The sequence below is a fragment of the Melanaphis sacchari genome, unplaced genomic scaffold (assembly GCF_002803265.2).
Source record: "Melanaphis sacchari strain LSU unplaced genomic scaffold, SCAv2.0 Contig92_pilon_pilon, whole genome shotgun sequence".
Classification (NCBI taxonomy): domain Eukaryota; kingdom Metazoa; phylum Arthropoda; class Insecta; order Hemiptera; family Aphididae; genus Melanaphis; species Melanaphis sacchari.
Window position 1 is genome coordinate 260,176 of NW_020271656.1, and position 21,544 is coordinate 281,719.

Sequence of the window (21,544 nt, forward strand, 5' to 3'; positions counted from 1 at the left end):
CTACTATAGATATAATAATTACTATGGTGCTGCACGGGACATTTTCTTTTTTGACATTGATAATTTTGAACTCGGCGTCTATTCTAGATAGTGCGAAAGTCGTTTGCTACTTCAGCAATTGGGCTATTTATCGACCAGGCCTTGGAAAATATACCGTAGACGATATACCGGTCAAAGATTGCACCCATGTTATTTATTCTTTTGTCGGAGTCGACAATTCAACTTGGAGTATAAGTGTTCTCGAGCCCGAAATCGACATAAATAGAAATGGTTTCAAAAATTTCACGGATCTTCAAGTAACGAACCCAGACGTTAAGTTTATGGTAGCTCTTGGTGGTTGGGGAGAGGGGGGCAAGAAGTATTCTACATTAGTGTCTTCTTCGGAGAAAAGAGCAACATTTATCAAAAGTGTAATAGAATTTCTTTGGAAATACAAATTTAATGGCTTAGACCTGGACTGGGAATATCCTGGTGCAATTGACCGAGACGGAGCTTATTCAGATCGCAATAATTTTTATTATTTTGTACAAGAACTAAGAGCTGAATTTGAAAATCAAAATGCTTCATGGGAATTAACTATGGCAGTGCCATTAGCGAAATTCCGATTAATGGAAGGTTATTACGTTCCAGGTTTATGTCGTTTAACCGATGCTGTACACGTAATGGCTTACGATTTACGAGGAAATTGGGCTGGGTTTGCGGATGTTCATAGTCCATTGTTTAGAAGACCTTCTGATCAGTACGCTTATGAAAAACTTAATGTTGTGTGTAACAAAAGTTCAATTTTAAATTAATACCATACTATACGTCTATACCTAAGTAAAAAGTTTTAGTGTTGTGCATTTTATAACTTATAGGCCGATGGAATGCAATTGTGGGTGGATCTTGGTTGTCCACCAAATAAATTAGTTATGGGTGTACCGTTCTATGGCCGAACATTTACATTAAGCCCTAGTAATAAAAATTACAATATTGGCACATACATTAACAAAGAAGCAGGAGGTGGTGAAGCTGGAAATTACACACAGGCTGTCGGATTTTTGGCTTACTATGAGATATGTAAATATTTACAAGACGACAATAGTTGGACTCAAATGTGGGATCCAATTGGCCTGTGTCCGTATACTTACAAAGGTATTATTATTGTTTAATTATCAAATTCTTAAAGAATTATTTTGGATATATTTAAAAATATAATTGTAAGTTGTATTACATATACATTATATACACGATAAAAAAATAAATAGGTACACAGTGGATTGGCTATGAAAATGCCACAAGTTTGTCATTTAAGATGGAACATATAAAAAACAAAGGATACGGTGGAGCAATGACTTGGGCTGTAGATATGGACGATTTCAATAATATTTGTGGTCCCAAAAATCCTCTCATTCGAATTTTACGAGACTCTATGGAAACATACACCCCTCCAGATATTCAGATAACTACTACTCCTACGGTATGAAATTTAGAATAATTGTATTATTATTATTTATGTTTTAAATATCGTAATTGTTATTCTATTAGCCTGAGTGGTTGGTACCACCAGAGATAACTACTCAAAATAAAAAAGACAGTACCACACAAGCACCTACTGAACCTACAACGGCTACAACTATATCAATTAAAGAACCAAATAAAGTTATAAAAACACATGGTCAAAAAACAATAGGATGCAAAGAAGGAGAATATTTGCCTAGCAGTTACTGTCATAAAGTAAGTTACTGACTAAATATAATGCATCCATTTTATTTGGCTATAGATTTATAATAATTAAAATTCATAGTTATTGCATACTGTGTTATTCAAATCCAAAACAAACATAAATCTTTTTAATAGAGCTTAAATATTATTTTATTTACAACGTATAATTTCATATTAGGAGTTATTAATAAATTATGTATATATAATATTCTATGTACTAATACATAGTATCTACTCAATGCAATATGTGTCTTTATAATAAAATTATAATTAACTACTGCTATAATTAAAAGAATAATCGATAATATTGTATAATAAAAATAGGTACTTGTAATCCTTTTTATTCGGTAAAGGTGTTTATTAATTAATTCAAAAACTATAACTATATCATTATAAAACCTACCTAATTATTTTGTTTAATAATTCAATTACTAGAATGACTAAACTTAATTTTAAATCACATATACCCGTTGTCATGATGATAGAATCAGTAGATGCCTAATGTTCATAATAATAAGTAGGTAAATTATTTTATTTTGTTGTAAAATTAGAACAGTTGGTTCAATAATGAGTAATATACGTACATTTATTTTTACTATGTACATACATGATTTACTACAAATAACTTGCTAATGCTGTGGGTTAAAAACTTTAATGTGAATATTTAATCACAAAATAGCAGTAGCAAGTTAATTAATTTTTTTTTTTTTAATAATTTTTGTATAAAAATTTATAAATCATAAAAAAAGGTTTGTACCTAAAAGGAAATCTGAAAATAGTGATGAGAGGTATTGCCAACAAATATCAATGTTTTTTTCATAATATTTTTTTATACAAAATCATTCTTTATTTCGACGTTTCGTTGACTGTTAAATATTGTTTTTTTTATTAATTTGCTCAAATCAGATCCTTTTTTTATTATTAGAAAATTGATTTAATAGTTAATACTATATTTTAAGTTTTGAAACTTACAGAAAAAAATTATTTATTTTAAAATCAATTATTATCAAATATATTGTAAATTTTTAAGGTATATTATACTAAAATATATAAAAAAATTTATTATTATTTAAAATTAATACATTAAAAAATGCTTGTATATTTGTTATTAGTATTTCATGTGCGATCATGGGAAATTGATGACTTTCATTTGTCAACCCGGCACTGTTTGGAATCAAGAGGAATTGGTATGTGATTGGCCTTCCCAAACTAACCAGTCAAATTGCATAAAAGTTTAATTTATAAAATATAGCATTCGGATATAGATATACAAGAAAATTATATGTTAAGAAAAATGTAACAATAGTAAATTTACATTAAAAGGAAGTTACATTGTCCGCAGAAACATGTGTTTTACTTTTGTCACCTCTAAACTTCCCGTCTAATATATAATACTAACTCCGTTCAGCGTGTACACGTCTCAGTTGAATGGTAGCGTTTGACGATGAAGGAATTAATATCGCTTGTTATTTTTTCGCTGGCCTCTGCAGCATGGGCTGGGGGCCTCGAATCAATTCCTTTTGGATTTTACGAAGAGCTCAAGAACAGCGAACACGGTCAATGTAGCGTAGACGTGAAAAACATGTTGGATGGAGTGAAAAATTTAGACAAATGGGCATTAGAAAGTTGGTTTCTATTTCTACACGTATTATTATAAACCTCTTGTAATTAGGATTTAATGAGTCAATCGTTTATTAATTGCCGCAAAATTTCAGTGATAGATTCATCAGCCAAAATACCATCAGGAATATTAAGAGGCAATTTGAACCAATATGGCGATTTCGACGAGTGTATAAACGTCGTCGACAATAATGGAATGTCGGGACAATACTGTTTGGTCGCGATCCAATTAAAACATCCCGTTTTCAGCAACTACATCAATGCTTACCATCAAGTAAAAAATAATCTGACCGACGTAAGTTTTCGACGCATTTCGAATCCACCTTAATTTTGATTTATATAATTTGTTTTTCTTTCAGCCTGGCCATCGTTTACCAAAGTTTTCTACAGTATACTGGGGAGTTTGCGTGCCGTCGTCTTGTGGTCCGAGTGACGTGGCCTCTGCTGCGGAATCGACTGCTCTAAAGTTCCAACACGTCGAAGTTCTCATTGAAAATGACATGTGTCAAGTGAAACGCATACCAAAAAAATCAACAGATTTTGATTGGATACGGTTTTGGGTGGCAATTTTCGTTTTAAGTATGTTAATGTTTGGACAAGGAGCAATATGCACCCCCGACGAACTCGATCGTATGTACAATATTGTTTTCAATTATTTTTTTAACCAGATAGGTTCGTTAATTTGTTTTGTGTGTAATCATTTTATAATATTCTTTTTTGTATTTTATATAAAATATAAAAGCTGACGTGGAACGAACTGCACCCCTTATGCTTCGAATATCGCGTGTAATAAGGGAGTCCTTTGCAATCAGGACGAACTTTAAATCCTTGTTTATTTCCCCTACTAGAGACGGATTTAAGAGTATACAAGGCATTCGAGCTCTTAACATGGTTGCCTTGCTATTGTGTCATATGGTTATGGCTAAAATGTTTTTGCCATACTTAAACAAGACCGAAATGTCCGAAGTAAGTTTATAAAATATTTCAGGGATAACATTTCTATACTTGACAGATTTTTATTTAGTATCATTGTTTTATTTTTATATATCATAGAATATGTCAAAACCGTGGCTCGTCACAGGAAGAGTTGCTTATTTATACACGGATTCTTTCTTGGTCATTAGTGGTTTATTGGCAGCATATACATTAAGTAAATTTTCACCGGTCAAAAGTGTTATTTCACGTTATATACGGTTGGTTTATAATGTGTTTTAATCTTATTTTTTATATTACTAATAAATAGAAAATCGGCGATAGAAATCATTTAAGGAATAGTATGTAAAAAATAGGTTTTTGTCCGCTCAAATACATTTTTTTTTTTACTTTCCTTTAATTATTTCTTATTCATCAGAAATACATCATTACAATTATTTTATCAAAAAAATGTATTTTTTCGAGATATTAATTAGATTTATAATGTTGAAGCAATGTATTTTTGTTTATAACAGAGATCTAAGTAGAGGTTTTAATTACTTAATTAACCTTCCGAAAAATAATTAAATACAAAATTAACGACTTCTATAATAGTACCATTAATTCATAATTGTCAATTTTATCTATTTATGTAATACTTAGAATAGTCTTAGATATTATTTTTAGACTTAGAACAAATTGAATACATAATTTTGTTAACAAAATGCAGGTACAAATCTTAATGTAGGATGTGCAATAAAAATTTATTTAGTTTTCATTATTTTATTATAATTTAGTTTATAGTAAAAATATTATGTTTTAGATTGACTGCAACTCTAGTAACTGTAATGCTTATTTGTGCCAAGTACTTACCCCAAATGAATTATGGGCCTATGTGGAATATGGTCATCACACGACACTCTGACCTTTGTTACGAGAACTGGTGGAGAAATTTACTCTATATTCAAAACTTATTTGGTTTTAAAAATATGGTAAACATATTATTACTATCTATACAATTTTATAACGTTAATATTCTGTCAAAATTAATATAGTTTTTATTTTCAGTGTTTAACGCACACTCATCAACTTGCTATAGACTTTCAATTGTTCATTATGGCTATCCCATTAATGTATTTATTAAGAAAAAGTAAAGTTGTTGCATTATTCGTTATCGCAGCAATCATGTCTGCATCAACAATACTACGTTATCAAGCTGTCAAAAATAATAACTTGGCCACGGTTGTTTATTTTGGATCAAAGTATGCGTCTAAATTGTACTATGACTGACTTTTCTGCACCAGTAATGGCCTTATAAATATTTTAATTTCCCCTCTAGGGAGATTGTTCTTAATATAAAACTAGAACGTTGTTTTTTACGTAAATTAAAGAAAAATAAACTTTTACATCAAATAATTTAAAAAAAAACTTTTATTGGTATTTTAAGAGTATTTTTTGTATATTTTGTAATAATGGATATAATTTTATACAAATTAAGTACACAAATGACCACTGGATTGAAAAAATATAAATAGGTATTTACTTTGCTCTGTCATATTATTATGTCTGTTTTACAGTATTTACTTTTATATCATAATTTTATCTACCAGATAAAAAGCTGCACAATGGTCTCACAAACAATATTTCTATCATATTTATATATTTATACATAGATCGGTGTCTTGCTTACTTATAATAATCATGAATTGCGATTATTTTTAATGATGATAACTATTAAGTATGTTAATAATTATTTTTAAGTTAATTTTTTTAAACTATATGTAAATATTATTAGTGCATTAAATCATATCGGTTTACTGTGGTCCAAACATTTAGATATTAAAACCCCAAGGTGTAACCTTACTATACTAATTGGTTATGTTCACCTAATTTAACAAAATTAACTATAAAATGTAATTTAATGAATGTACGATAAATAGAGAAATGTTAGCCAAACGTTTTTTATCCCTTAGTATTAGGTTCGATTTCTTTAATCGTTCAGTAACTTAAAAATATATTCAATATACCTGTTTTTATAAGTATTACCATTTCTATGTAACTGTGTAAACACAAAACTGTTACTTAAAACAATATTAATACTTTTTCAAAAGTACTAAAATGTTTTTTTTTCTATCCAATAGCATTTCACAGTTAAATCGCACTTTTGATTTGACGTACACTTTACCGACACACCGAGCAACTGTTTATCTAATGGGCTTTTTGGTTGGCTATTGGATGCAGCAACGCGGTCGTTTAAATATTTCCAGTGTAAGTATAGGTATATCTACTATATAGGATATATAGGACATAGGTCTTACCTATGCTGTAGGGCGTATGTACGTCTTTCTCATATTATACAATAACCTGGTATTCCATTGTAATTACAGGCACAAGTGAAAAATACATGGCTCGTAGCGACTGCTTGTGGACTGTTGGCGGTGTTTGGTCCTTATCAGCTGTCTAACATGAATTATGTGTACAACAATATTCACCTAGCGATTTTTAATGCATTCGCACCCATCCTTTGGTCTGTTTTCGTACTGTGGTGCATCATTGCCACCGACAATGGTCACGGAGGTATGTAACGATATTAGCGACTAGTTGAAACGTTTTCTGTCCCCACACTGAGACTTTCTCCACTAAATAGCATGAGGGTGCTCGCAAGTAGACTTAGCGTATAACTTTGAAAAAATACATTATAGACACTTGCAACGTTATTATGAATATTATGTTTATTAATATTATTACGTTCAAAATATTATATAAAAATCAATATACATTTATTTAATGTAAATTATATCATATTTATAGGTTGGTTTGGAAGACTATTGTGTTGTAGGCCATTTACGATGCTTTCAAAAATATCTTATGCCGTTTACTTGGTACAGTACCCTGTGTTCTTCTATTTCGTTGGATCAACCAGAGGTCCATCCTTACACACTACAGCTTCGATGGTAATAAATAAATAAATAAAATTTAATAAAATAATAATATATTGTTTTATTGGTTTATCATAATATTATATTAGAGTCTTTTACGCAGTAATGACAGTGGGCATTTCTATATTGTATAGTAATAGTCGAATAAATTTAATAATTTAAAAAAGGAAATTTAAGTATCCTAAAAATAATTTTATTTTATTTTAACTTAAAAATTAGTTGCAGAACACTGAATGTTCTAAATCCCCGCTATCATTACACCACACTATGTTTGAATTGTTAGAAGTTTTTTTTATAAGTGTACACATATGTGTAAATATGGCAGATGTATTTATTATGTATATTATTATTTATTTTAAACTCATTTTTTTTTCAGTTCGATGTAGGTCAAATGATACTGATTGCTGGTTTGTCAGTTTTTCTTACGTTAATTGTCGATATCCCATTTCAAAAAATTGGCAAATATGTGACGGAAAGTGGAGCAAACGACAAAATTAAATCATTATAAACTATTCAGTTTTAGTTAAATTAAAATTTTTAATATTAAATTGTTAAATGTTTATTATTACTCTTACCGTGTTTTTTTTTTTGCGAGAAAACTCATCAGATAAAATATCTATTATATACAGTGATAATGTAACATACGTAATACGTAAATATTTATTTATCTAAGTGATATTATAATATAGTAATTGTTTTTATGATTTAAAAAAACACAACGAACATCATGTTTTCTCAAAATCTATTAATATTAAATCTATTTTAAGTACCTATTTACCTATGTCGAAAAGATCTCTCGTGTTTAAATTCTTTTATCAAAAAATTATAATACTTTTAATATTATAACAATAAGTGTGATAAGTTTTTCTAATTTCTTTTCAACGTTTTATTTCAAAGATTATAGTTTATATCCATTGGTTTAATCGTCTCTGTCTCTGAAACAAAAATTCTCGAATAATTCATTCTACCGTAATACAAAAATACTGGCTTGTACAAAACAGGAAAAAAAGCATACGCCGATAATTTAAATGTAGATCCTATAAGGTCTCCAATCAATATTTTTAGAGCGTTATTAATGTTATTTTGATCATATTAACTATTTTAGAAGTTTAAGGGGGCCATTAAAATGCAAGACAAAAATATATAAAATTTGTAATTAAAATGTATACAATTTTTTATTAAAATGTACACGTGTTTAATCAAAAAAAGTAAAATAAAAATTTAAAAAAAACCCTGTAGATTTATTTACACTGATGTCATTTCACAGTGAGGAATAAATAAAATAACTGCCCATTAATCAGCTATAAAAATGAATTTATTTCGTGTTACATCAAAGCCAATTCTGTAGTTTTACACTGCATAATGGGGTAATTTTGCTTTTTGAGACATATTTAGATTTATTTTTACTTTTGTAAAGATTCCTGTATATTTTTAGGGGTGTTTTTTTTGCACATTTCCTTTTAAATGACATTTATCAGAACGACAATTAGTTCTTATGCCTGTCAATTTATTATATTAAAGCTTCCATGTACTGCTGTATTGATGGAGAATTTAAGTGTAGACACGCACAGACTGAGGTATTATCCTTGATTTGTTAAAATCGTTATTACTATGAATGCTATTTTATTTTTTTTTTTATATTGAATATTCATTGATAAAACTGTTAGAAAAAAATTTTACTGCATCTTTTGAGTTTCTAACTGCATAAGTCTTAAATATTTTATAGGGTTATAATCCAAATTCAAACTAGATATAAATGATATAATGTTTTTAACGTTTTAATTTTGTAATAATTTAAGCAGTTATAGATACCAATACACTATAATTGTAATCGTAGGTATTAATTGATAAATGATAATTGAATCTATTGATAACAGCTGAATTCGTTTAGCTATATAGTTTTTCCATGCTATTGCGAAACTTTGGTGTAGTAATATGTTGATACTATTATTATAGTAGTACCTACAGAAAAACACGAAACAAATAATATTACTATTTACTAGTATTAGACGATTATTGTTATGAATGCTCATCGCTCATTCCAAGTGAACATATAATATTATATTATGTACATTCACTTCAGACATTCATCAAGGCTATTATTTTTAGTGCCGTGTATCATGCAAGTATACGCATAATTGTATAAACTTAAAGTCAGCATGCTATAATAATGCTACTAGAATGAGAATAGTAGATAACTGTATCTAAAATATCCATACCACAGTGTATAATTACTAATTAAACAGATATTTTCACTCATTACTCACTAATTATAATACTAACTATACTTATTACCAACTCGCACTGATTTTCCGTGCAAATTTGCAAACTATTGTGTGCGTTTATAAAAAGTTAACTAGTGTTGGCATTCAGTCAATAAAGCTCGAGGTTAAGAAAATAACTCAAACAATAAAGTATAAATAAGCTTAATTTGATTTGTAATTTCTATTGAAAACATGTTTAAGTTTAAACACATGACCTTAAAAAAAAAAAAAAATGTTGAAGCTAATATAATTACGCAAAAACCTGTTAAAGCAACATTTCATTTTCGTATAGTAAAAAGTAAAATACGATAATTTATTGTTGTCGCCGTGAAATTGAATTTATATTTTTAAGTAAATGATTGATTTTTGTTTATATCATTTAAGTACGAATTTTATTATTTTTAAACGCATAAATGAACATTCTCTACATATGCGATATACCTAACCTAATTATAATTTATAAGTAGAATGTAGGGCAATCAATTCATTGCATAATAAAATCTTCGTTGTCAAAAATACACAATAAATCCTGAAAAATGAACTAAAAAATTATAATTTAAAAAATATTACAGTGTAACAAAAAATTACTTAAGATCAAAAATAATCCTAAAATATGAAATGTAACCTAATCTATATGTTTCAAAATTTAATTCATCAGTATAGATATCTCCTAATTCAAACTTTGTGTTATAAAAAAGATGTATTTAATGATAAGTAATAAAATTGCCTGCTTAAATTTTGGATCCCCTATTAAAAAAACAAACTTAAATAGTTTAAAAATGTCCTGCCTTAACACGAAAATGTGTATCAGATGAAAAATAATGAAAAGATAATAGATATACATTTAAGGTGACCGTTAATCGTTTTATTATTACGTCTTTTAGATTTTGTAACAAGTATACATTTTAGTAGGAAATGTGATTGAAAGATAATTCCAAAAATATCGTTTATATTTCTTGTGTTATATTAGCCAGGTCACCTATACCATAAGATTTTTTTTTGTAAGAAGTTATCGTATTAACAATTCAAAATATTGATCACGCTGAAGTAGTGCAATTTTAAATAATTACATTATATTAAAGACGATCCTTTTGAGGCTTTGAATATATTTAAAAAACAGAAATACCTATAACTTTACAAAGTGTTACACTTAAATTTAGAATATTTGAAACATAAAACAAAAATGTATACTGGACACTGGTATTTATATTCAATGATATAACATATTATTGGAGAAATAAAAATTAATTAAGTTCAGTAGTCAAAGTCTATTCAGATGTCATTCGTGTCAACCGCCAATACAATAACAAATATTTTTTTGTGCAATATTTCTTATCAAATTTATAATTAGTAAAGCGCGGATTTTTATGCATTTGCATATTTATTCTAATTGATCATATGATATGCTAAGTGCAGGGACGTATTTAGCTGGGGGTGGAGGGAGACAATTGTCCCCGGGCGCCAAATTGTAGAGGGAGCACTACACTAGAAAAATGAAAAATAAAATATTATTGGGCTGAGCTTTTTTTATCTGATGATCTTCTTTTTTTTTTAGGTAAACTACCGATATGTAAAAATTGAACAGCCCCTCCCCCCGACGATTTTTTTTTAGTAGAAAAAAATCACCAAAATCATAAATAAGTGAGCACAAAATTGGTTTCATGACATTGTTGCGTGCCAATATCAGATCCAGATCCAAGGTGTTATTAAAATGAATTGTACAACTTTTAATTACAATAATGTTTAATCTGTATAAATAAAATACATGTAACTGATATAAGAAGTGGTTGAGTGTCGTGAAGTTGCTCTGTTCTTCGTAGCTCTGGTACATCTGCCCTTGTTGGTCTTCGGACTCCCTTATATACAAGAAAATCTCTTGTTGTTGTAATCGTCAACCTTCCAATTTAGATTAATTCTTGGAATTGTTTTCACATTTGAAACAACAATCTCCAGGATGTTATCGTCTTACTGGCAATTCTTGTAAACGCAAAACGACCTCACCTAAGAACTACTATTTTTATTTATTACAATGTTTTTACAAAATATGAATCTAATATTCGTATACATTATAATTATTAGATCACATATATATTTAGATCACTATTGCTAATACCTATAGCAATATTACACATATATTACATATTAGCATATCTCGTAGCTCATGAATATTATATTTATATTATTAGTATATCTCGTAGCCCATAACACGATTTTTTTTTAGTAGAAAAAAATCACCAAAATCATAAATAAGTGAGCACAAAATTGGTTTCATGACATAATGATTTAAAAATGAAACTTATTTAGTGCATATTTTTGCATATTTCGACATTTTTATATTTTAAAGGCTTATTTTACAATTTTAATTGCATATTATTTATATTTTTTAAATATATACTATTGCATGCAGTCAGTTATAGTATAAGAAAAAAATATTATATTTATATAGTTTCGATTAATATAATAAATTAATAGGTTAAAACGGTTTTTCCAAATATGACCATAAATCAATAGTCGGGGAAATAAAATATTTAAATTAATCTTATCGAGAAAAACATATCAATTACGGCCATGATTTAACACTAACATTATTTCACTATTGTTCAAAAAATAATTTTTTTTGTGCATATTATTTTTTTCGTGCATATCTTAACATTTTAGTGCATACATTTATGCATGTTTAAGATTTTTTAGCGCATAGAGATATTTAGTTGGTTTTTAAAGCATATAAATCCGCGCTCTAAATTCATTACTAATAAGTAATAATTATACAATATTAATGGACGTAATGTAATATTGATGGGAAACCCCGAATAAAGTTGACTAACTTTATTATTTTGTTTTTATTAGGTACTTAAGTTATTATAAATATTTTGTATAATAATTGTGATTATTTAAAACTCTATAACGAACTATGGAATTTTTAAAACGACTGAGATTTGATTTGAATATTGATTTTTTTTTTTTCAGAGAACACCAACATTTGTTACCTATATTTTTGTCGGGTGACATCACGGATGATGTGCTTTCTATCGGTCTCGTATTCGCTTCCGGTTAAGAGACTACGGTAGTGGATTAGTATACCTTACCGAATATTCTATAATATTTTATATTATATAATCATTATATTTTTAATATGTTAATTGCAATTACTTTTGGTTTGTATTACTTTGAATGGAATATTTCAGAAAAAGTGTTAGCCGTGGTTACTGACAATGCAAAAAATATTGTCAATTCCATTCCATTAATTTCATCAACAAACGAAAAACAAATTTTTAATATTAAATGCGCAGCTCATACCTTACAATTAGCTGTAAATCATGCTCTAAAAATCGAAAGTATAAGTGACATAATCAAACAGTGTAATAAAGTTGTTGGACACTTTAAGCATTCAACGTTAGCAGTACAATCTCTGGAAAAAAGACAAGAACAAATTGGCTTGTCAAAAACTACATTACTTCAAAGCTGTAAGACGCGGTGGAACTCAGTATATTTGATGTTAGAACGTTTATACTTAAATAGATGTGCTATTTTTAATGTTTTAACAGATAAAAATATTACAAATCGATCATTAGCTGAAAAATTAGAAATAAAAGAAACTGAATGGACATTGATCGATTCACTTATTAAGGTTCTTAAGCCAATCCATATGACCACAACTGTTTTATGTACTGAAAAGCACTCTCCGATTTCGATGATTAGACCAATAATAAAAAAAATTATAGAAAAACATTTATTACATAGTGATGATGAAGATACTGTCATTCAGAGTTTAAAAAAAACAATAGTGTTAGAACTTGAACGCCGATTCTTTCTCGACTTGAGTCCAACAGAACAAATACTGCCTGAACAAATTGCATCCTTCCTTGATCCTAGGTACAAAGATTTGGAGCATGAGGCGTTATCCACGCGTGAGGAAATTCGATCGAGAGTAAAAGAAATTTTAAGTATGAGCGACACGATAAATTTGAATGATAAGACATTGAATAATTTAGGAGACCAGCAAAAATGCCATAGTAATGCTTTGGAATATATTTATGGGACTGAATTTAATGATGATGATGATTTGACGAAACAGTTTGAAAATTATATAGCAGAACCACAATTAAGGTTCACATTGGACCCCAAAGAATGGTGGAAAACTAGATTTTCTAAATATCCTGTAATTGGCGACCTTGCAAAAAAATATTTAACAATTCCTGCAACATCGGTAAGTTCAGAAAGATGTTTTTCGACGGCCGGTAACATCGTTACTCGTAAAAGAGCATCTTTATCACCTGAAAACGTAAATATGCTTGTTTTTTTACACCAGAATAAATATTTATTGAATAAAATATGATAAATATTTAATTATTATTTGAAAATTATTCATAATATGATTAATAATTGTTTTTGATTTGTGATATACCTAACTAATTATTTATTTAAACATTTACCTACTTATTTGGTTTTTTGATTATATGTTTAGTTTAAAATGATATTATTTATTTATGATTTATTTACATAAGTTATTGTTATGCTATATTATTTACATTGATTCTTATTGTTCTGTTTATTATTTAATAAAGTAATCTCATTCTACTTTCATGTAATTCATACCAGTAAAGTTAATACTTTTCTATTAAACAATACTAATACATTGTTTACTCCTATACCTATGCTATTTTTGATTTCATTTTTCCAGCTATCAATTGTACGAACTCAAACACAAATATAATTGTATAAACTTACTGAAATTTGTAACAAAAATTAATTTTTTTTAATACACGTGTATGTTAATTACACGTACTTCGTGTACACGTGTATTTAAATAATCCCACTAACTCTAGTTCTTTCAAGCACTATTTAGAATACCCAGGGGCTTCCACAAGGAAGCATTTTTCGTTGACGTCCAATAATTGTTTTATTTGTTTAGTATTAATAATGTTATTATTGTAATTTAAATAATTATAAATTATTATATTTTTACATATTATATACTGTATTCAAAAATGCCATACGGGTAATAGTCTTATATAGTATATTTTATTTTATTTTATTTTTTTTTTTTATTATTATATTTTATTTTATTTTATTTTGCTGGCCGCACTATAGTATATTTTCTTTACAGTTGTCACCTAAGAACTACAATGTTTATTATATTTAAATATTAATCTTTGATTATCACATTAAATACACTTACGGATTAGGTGTATATGTTATAGTATTTTTTAATTTATGGATATGGATGCTATTAAAAAGTATTTTACTCAGTCTATTGTAGACAATGTTAATAAATCAATGGATGAAAATGATGAATTGAATGTTAATACAATTTATAACAAAACTCAAGATAGAGAGGTGAGTTTTATAATAATAAAAAAAGGACAATATATTTATAATGTTAAAAGTTAAAATATTAATTGTTTATTACCTATCTAGAATGAGATGATCATTCCATCATGTTCTGAGCTTATAGACATGACAAGTATTCAAAATACAAATAAGCATCTTTTACATAAAATAAAAGTAAGGCAAAGTAGTTAAAACATATTTATTTTTTTTATATAAATATTTAAATAGGGTTTAGAAGATGAAAACGACCGTTTGTTGTCAATAATTGAAAAAAAAAATGTTATAAAAAACGATTGTAATACACCAGATTTTACAAATAAAAAAATATCACAGTTAACAGAGAGGGTAAACGAACTTATGTCAGAATTACAAATAATTAAATCGTCAGCATGTAATGATTATACAAGTATATACTGTCAGTGAATAAAATATTAAACTAATATTTATTAATATTTTTAATTGATATTTTAGGAAACAAAGATTTTTTAGAAATTAAACACTCGACTGATAAGTTTAATGTATTGAATAAAAAGATTTGCAATTACCGAAACCAAATAATGCAGTTGAAAAATGATTTAAAAATAACTCAAAATGTAAGGATTTTTATAATGGGAATTAAAGTTTTTAAAAGGTTTTTAAGTATTTAAAACAGTATTGATCATTCATGATATAGGCTTTATCTAATGAAATTGGAGATCCAGTTGTGATGCAAAAAGTTTTAATGGGCACGGGATCTTCAAATTATATAGGGCGTGCGCAAAAAATATTAATATTGCAACAGAAAGTGAACGAGCTGCAAGCGAAACAAAATGATTCAAAAACCAAAGAACTGCATCATTTAACTGGTATTTTTATAGTCTTGACATATATATTTTAAAAATATTCTATATGAGAAATGTTACTGGATTATAATATTGATATTTTAGTTTAATTAGATATTCTGTTCAGCTTTTGAATCTTGAAATGTTTGATTTATAGAAATTTTCTACTATAGTACTTTTTTTTTTTAAATTATAAGAATATTTAATAAACATAAGTTTACTTAATAAAAAGTTAAATTATAAGAACATCCTTTTTTGATGTATATTAGTCGATTCTTATATCAAACACTCATTATTTTAAATCTATTGTTTTTGAAAATATTTTCTTTTTAATATAATTTCCAGTTAAAATAAAACAATATTTTTAAGTTTTTTTAATTTTTTTGAATAATAACATACATACGAGGTTAGTGAGACAGTGTGATATGAGAAAATACTCCGCAAAATATTGTTCTACTATACTTCGCTTACCGAAACTTTAAATACTTTAACTCATAAACTACTCGTCCGAATTTTAATTTTTATGTATCGAAATAATCTGAAAATTTTTAGCTTTAGAATAAGGTATTAAGAATGTATGTTGTCATTTAAAAAAGTAAAAAGCTTAAAAAACTATATATATTTTTAAATATGTCCATTTTATTTTAACTAGAAAGTATGAAAAAATTTTTTTTCGAAAACGTTAATAGATTTAGAAATAATCAGTGTTTGATAAAAGAATCTCCTACTATTTTATTTTATTTATTTAAAAATATAGTTAATTTTTAAAAATGTAGTTGTTTTTTTAAGAATTATTTAACTGTCTTGCAAGATTCACTATATAATACCTACATTTTTTAAGTACCTATTAGGTAAGTGATACCAGAATAAATCTTTTATAAGTGTCCTTGAATGAATAAATAAAAAATTCAAATAAAAATTTTTAACAATGAAGAATACCTTTTATAAATCTATTCTAACCATAAAATGTCTTTAGTTAATACCAGAAAATTGGAAAAAGCACGTAAAGCAACTAGTGATCAAGTATTAAAGGATGCTCAATCAAAGGTTAGCGAATTGACTAAATCGGTGGACATTTGGAAAAGTCGTAGTAAAGGATTGGATGTAGAAATCACTGTTTTAAGAATACAAATTCAAAAACTATTATCAAAATCTGAATCAGATAACCAACTTATTGATCAATTAAAGGTATTGTTAACATAAGACTCGTACATATTAATTTCCAATAATTCTATGTGTTTATAGGCCGAGTTAAGTAATAACAATATACAACGGCTTAAAACTAAAGACTCTATAATAAAACTCGAAGAATCAATTACATTATTACAATCAAAATATGATAAAGTATGTTTAAATATAGATAGTTAAAATGATTTAAACAATAAAAATAATTACAGGCAACAAAAATTATTGAACGGCAAGCATTTGATTTGGATGATAAAGAAAGAAGAATATCTCATTTAGAATCCAAAACACTAAAGAATAATGACTCAACTAAGTAATAATAGTAGTATAGATATATATTATATGATAATTCATTAAGCACTAAACATTAAATTAAAACTTTACAGAGTTCATAATATGTGTTCAATAGATTTTACGGATCCTAAAGAAATTTTTTTTAAGGTAAATAACCAATATCAGATGAATAATATCATTGCCAGGTTTTAATATAGTTTTATTAAATAGAAATTGAATGAATTTGAAAACCAACAACTTGTGGATCTATTAACCATAGCTCATAATAAAATTTGTGAATATGTTCTGGATGCTGTTGATTTTAAAGTAAATATATCAGAATTAAATATTTTATTAAATTAACAGTATAATTTATTTAACAGAATAAATACTTAACGGAAAAGCAAAAATTAGAAAAATTTAAATTAAAGATGAGATGTTTGAGTTCATCTACATTATTTAAGCAAAGATCAAATAATATTTCATATAATTTCAAACATGAATTAAATCCTAATGAAAAATTAATAGAATTACAGAATAAGTAATACTATATAGGTTACATTAATAATAATAAAAATCATAATGAATACTATTTTATAACATTCAGACTAGAATTGGTTGAAGAAGAACGTGCTGCTTTTAAAGATAGATTGGATACCCTCATAATGTTGAATAAAGAAAATGTACATATGTTTACTCAATCATTAAACAATATGAAACAGCAAATAACGAAGATCTCACAAAATTCCCAGAAATAAAATTTGAAGAACCGAAAATAGAAAATCCACTTGATTAAATAAAAGAAACAGAAGAATATAAGTATACCCAAACAGTAAATATAATACCTCAGTGCTCATTCACAAACATTTATTTTAAATTTCTAATGTATGACCCAAGTTTTTTAACACAAGTGTCCAAAAGTTTAGAAATCCTTCAAAAAAATTAATACAGTTCAGAAACCACCGCCGCCGCCAAACACCATATCAGTTATCATTGTTATCAATAATTTATTTATCCACCGTCGCAATTACACACGAGCCATGCACACCCATCTCCCATACCGCCTACCAAAGACCCTCCACCCAGACTTTCGGATCCACTGCGTATCCGATAGATACATCTTTTTGCGCACGCGCATATCACATACGTGAGCTGCATTATCGGTCATCACATATGTTTTTATTAGTTATCAAATAAAATGTTATCAGTTAATAGTTGTCATTTATCGTGCACGCGCACACGACAACATGCAAAGCGTAGGTACTCTTTATTATTTCTTCACCGTATACTTAGAGTACTCTGACGTATATTATAAAAATAAAAATTTTAACAACGCATCGGTCCCTCTTACACTTGGGAAAATAATATACAAAAATGTATATTAAGTATAGAAAACCTATTGGCAACAATTGAAAACCCATTGACACTGTAATGGCGTTAGCATTGATACCCAATGAATGTATTGATAGTCGTTGAGACATCTGCCAAACATAAATATGTATAGAAAAGCTATTAGTAACAATATTAGTAAAATAACAATTTCTATCGATTCTTTATAGGGTAGATTTCTGCTAACACGGAAATGTATAGAAATCTCAATTGGCGCTAAAATTTGCTAATAGTTTTCTTTGTCTATATCGCTTGTACGAAAAAAGCTCTTATTGATTAAAAATCCATTATTTTTGTGTATTTCAAACTTGAATAACTTTTTTAGTAGTTCCGATATCGAAAAAATAAAAACGATATTTCACAGCAAAATTTTTTTTCTTAATTATGACTGTAGCCTCCTCGGTTCTTTCTCGCGCGAAACAGTTTTTTCGTAAAGATTTCAATGTTATTAAATATTTTTGGCTGTAATGAGCTGTTGCCTACAATCAGTAGGTACAATCGTTGCGACATCGAAATATCGAATATGATTTTCCCCTCCACAATAAACTAAAATTATATTTGTATCGGCAATCAACGTTTCCGCACACGTAATAATTTCCACGAATATTTTAGATATTATGAAATAATTTCATTTTGGTGACTATTACTAATATGTAATTGCTGGATAATTCTAAAACTTAAGTACACACCGATACTATTATAATATCATATAGGTACTCGTATAATACAAATATAAGCACATTTCAGATTTTCTATAATTGCTATAATATACCTAGACACCTACTATGCGCAAGCCCTATTCAGCAAATTACTTTTAGTTGAATGTTTGTTTAGTGAACAATGTTGATTCATCAAAACTTGCCAAATGAATTTTAGTCGTTGTTTTTTAACTGTTCTAATAAAATTTCATAAAAGTGTATTGTTTTAATGTGCCATTTTTATGTACCTAATTTATTTTGTACGTTAACGTATTTAAATGTTTGGTTACTACTGACTAATATTTATGATGTCACCAAAAAAAAATACGTTCAAAAAATCGATCTACTAGAAAGAAAGCAGTTATTAAGTGCATGAAAAATATAAAACTTAAAAAAACGTAAGTATGACATTTTAATTAATAATAATCCGTCTTATAACTTATTTCAGTACCTATACCTTCGTTAGACACTTTTAGGTATAGAATAATATAAGGATTTGGAATCAGGACATTATTATTTTTGTTATATTTAAATGATTGTTAGTTAGACGTCATTATTTTAATGAAGTCTATTACTACTACCAGATAATGGATTAGATGGCATGTCTGAAAATCTTGCCACGGACAATTTAGATGGAACTGCAGAATCTTCTATTTTTGAGTACCTATACATTATTATATTACAAACACGTAATAGATATTATAATATTGTTTTCTGAAAATAATAGTAACGTTTTAGTGAGTCAAAAGTAACTTTTCACGTCGAAGATACATGTAACGATACATCTTTTATTTTGAGCTTACCGTCAACGTCGAAGTGAATTGACTAATTAATTTAATTCAAATTAAAATGAAATATTTAATCAAAACAAATTTACTTATTTTTTAGTAAACATGAAACACAAGTAGTACAATCGAATAACGGAACATTAGATATTAAAGTTTCTATAAGTAAGGGAATAAATAATACATGATTAAAAATATATATATATGCGTATATATAATTCATATTATATTAGTATATTTAATATTACCGCCATGACTTATATATCTGCTACAAAAACAATTTTTTTTTTTTTTATTAGTGAGGCGATATGGATATATTTTTTTAAATTTGCCATAAATAAATATAAAAACTACGAACTATTTATTATATATATTATGTAGGATACGTGATACGTTTTAGTGTTTTATGAATAATTTTTATTTGTTCCAAAACATTTCACATTTTTTAAATTATTCTAACTTATTAACAAAAAACTATTATTTTTATCAGTCGGTATACTAAATGATGTAGAAGTTTCAAACATAATTGAAAATTGCACTAAAGCTGTATGTACAAGTGTCGTTGAAACTGATCAGACCTTAACAAGTTCATTTTCATCGGAGTCAGAAGAAGAAAATGTCGGCAATGAAAAATCAACACTAGAAGAATGTTCAATTGTATATTTTTCAGGATACCTGGTAAAACATTGCATTGACCATTTTAAATGTATAATTTATATGTCTACTATATTAACGACAGAAGAATCTAATCAAATGTTAACTATGCACAAAACGTTTTCGCATATTGATATTTTTAAATAGTAACGACTTAAAAAACCCCGTCACTTTTTATAATTAATATTTGTAAAATAGCTTTACAGGTATTTGAATCTTTGTTTGATACCATACAAAGTGAAAGTGGAATAGTAAAAAAAATAATGAAAATAATGGTTGAAAAATTGGAGAAAAAAATATCAAGTTGAAACAATTGCAATATAATGAACATATTATTTATATTATCAAAACTATTATTCACTATTTGAATTTATAAATAATGTAAATGGCCGAAAGAAAAATGTATGCAAAAGCCTTGTAATTTTATGAAACAACAACCAAAATTGAGAATACTACAAAACAAATAATTAATTGTAATATATTATAATGTTAAAAAAATGTTAAAAGTGTTTTAATATTTATTTATGTTTTCATGACAATATTAGTATATTTGGCATCCATAAAATGAGTGGGGAAATGTTTGTGTTGTAATAATTCAGCTAGTTAACCTTACAACTTTCCGAGTATTGCAGATTAACATCGACAATAATTAATATTATTTATATGCCCATACTATATTATTATGTTAAATGATAATAATAATTAATGAAAACTCCTAAATCAATACCCATCGTCTTGGAATACATAGAGCACAAACCATACAATTATTAGTTATTAAATACCCGAAAAACTATGTGTTTATTGTTTATTTTTATTCAATCAACACCCGAGTTGGACCAACTCTTTTTATTATTATTATTCTAATTACTACTTATTCGTAATAATTTTAAAAATCGATCATTCCTCTTCATTAAGTCGTCCTAGAACATGGAATATGATTAACAAATATTATAACACCGTCGGACACAA

General features: G+C 27.2%; 4 protein-coding genes and 1 long non-coding RNA gene across 5 annotated transcripts in view; all 5 read left to right on the top strand.

Moving 5' to 3' along the window:
- LOC112602944 (endochitinase) overlaps positions 1-3,009 on the top strand; it is a 4,574-nt gene extending 1,565 nt beyond the window's left edge. Inside the window, exons 5-9 of the mRNA XM_025351316.1 lie at positions 631-764; positions 858-1,134; positions 1,248-1,459; positions 1,528-1,716; positions 2,817-3,009. Coding sequence (XP_025207101.1) covers positions 631-764; positions 858-1,134; positions 1,248-1,459; positions 1,528-1,716; positions 2,817-2,942 — 938 coding nt within the window. The 3' untranslated portion in view covers positions 2,943-3,009. The remainder of the gene's footprint in view (positions 1-630; positions 765-857; positions 1,135-1,247; positions 1,460-1,527; positions 1,717-2,816) is intronic.
- A 90-nt stretch (positions 3,010-3,099) lies between these two features.
- Positions 3,100-8,098, top strand: LOC112602943 (nose resistant to fluoxetine protein 6-like). Its single transcript, XM_025351315.1, has 11 exons — positions 3,100-3,329; positions 3,420-3,619; positions 3,684-3,954; positions 4,067-4,290; positions 4,378-4,517; positions 5,060-5,228; positions 5,305-5,498; positions 6,378-6,504; positions 6,624-6,813; positions 7,048-7,190; positions 7,552-8,098. The coding sequence occupies exons 1-11, from the start codon at positions 3,149-3,151 to the stop codon at positions 7,681-7,683; spliced, it is 1,971 nt and encodes a 656-aa protein (XP_025207100.1). The 5' UTR covers positions 3,100-3,148; the 3' UTR covers positions 7,684-8,098.
- Positions 8,099-12,854: 4,756 nt separating this feature from the next.
- Positions 12,855-13,775, top strand: LOC112602984 (zinc finger BED domain-containing protein 1-like). Its single transcript, XM_025351376.1, has one exon. It carries the CDS (start codon positions 12,933-12,935, stop codon positions 13,773-13,775), a length of 843 nt encoding a protein of 280 aa, XP_025207161.1. The 5' UTR covers positions 12,855-12,932.
- An 884-nt stretch (positions 13,776-14,659) lies between these two features.
- On the top strand, positions 14,660-17,807 carry LOC112602990. The gene is made up of 12 exons (XM_025351381.1): positions 14,660-14,776; positions 14,858-14,944; positions 14,999-15,176; positions 15,242-15,363; positions 15,444-15,615; positions 16,568-16,779; positions 16,837-16,935; positions 16,989-17,089; positions 17,163-17,217; positions 17,281-17,376; positions 17,433-17,590; positions 17,657-17,807. Exons 1-12 carry the CDS (start codon positions 14,660-14,662, stop codon positions 17,805-17,807), a joined length of 1,548 nt encoding a protein of 515 aa, XP_025207166.1.
- A 1,924-nt stretch (positions 17,808-19,731) lies between these two features.
- Positions 19,732-20,880, top strand: LOC112602985. The gene is made up of 3 exons (XR_003115138.1): positions 19,732-20,086; positions 20,412-20,599; positions 20,774-20,880. It is a non-coding gene; the product is annotated as an uncharacterized LOC112602985 (long non-coding RNA).
- The last annotated feature ends 664 nt before the right edge of the window (positions 20,881-21,544 follow it).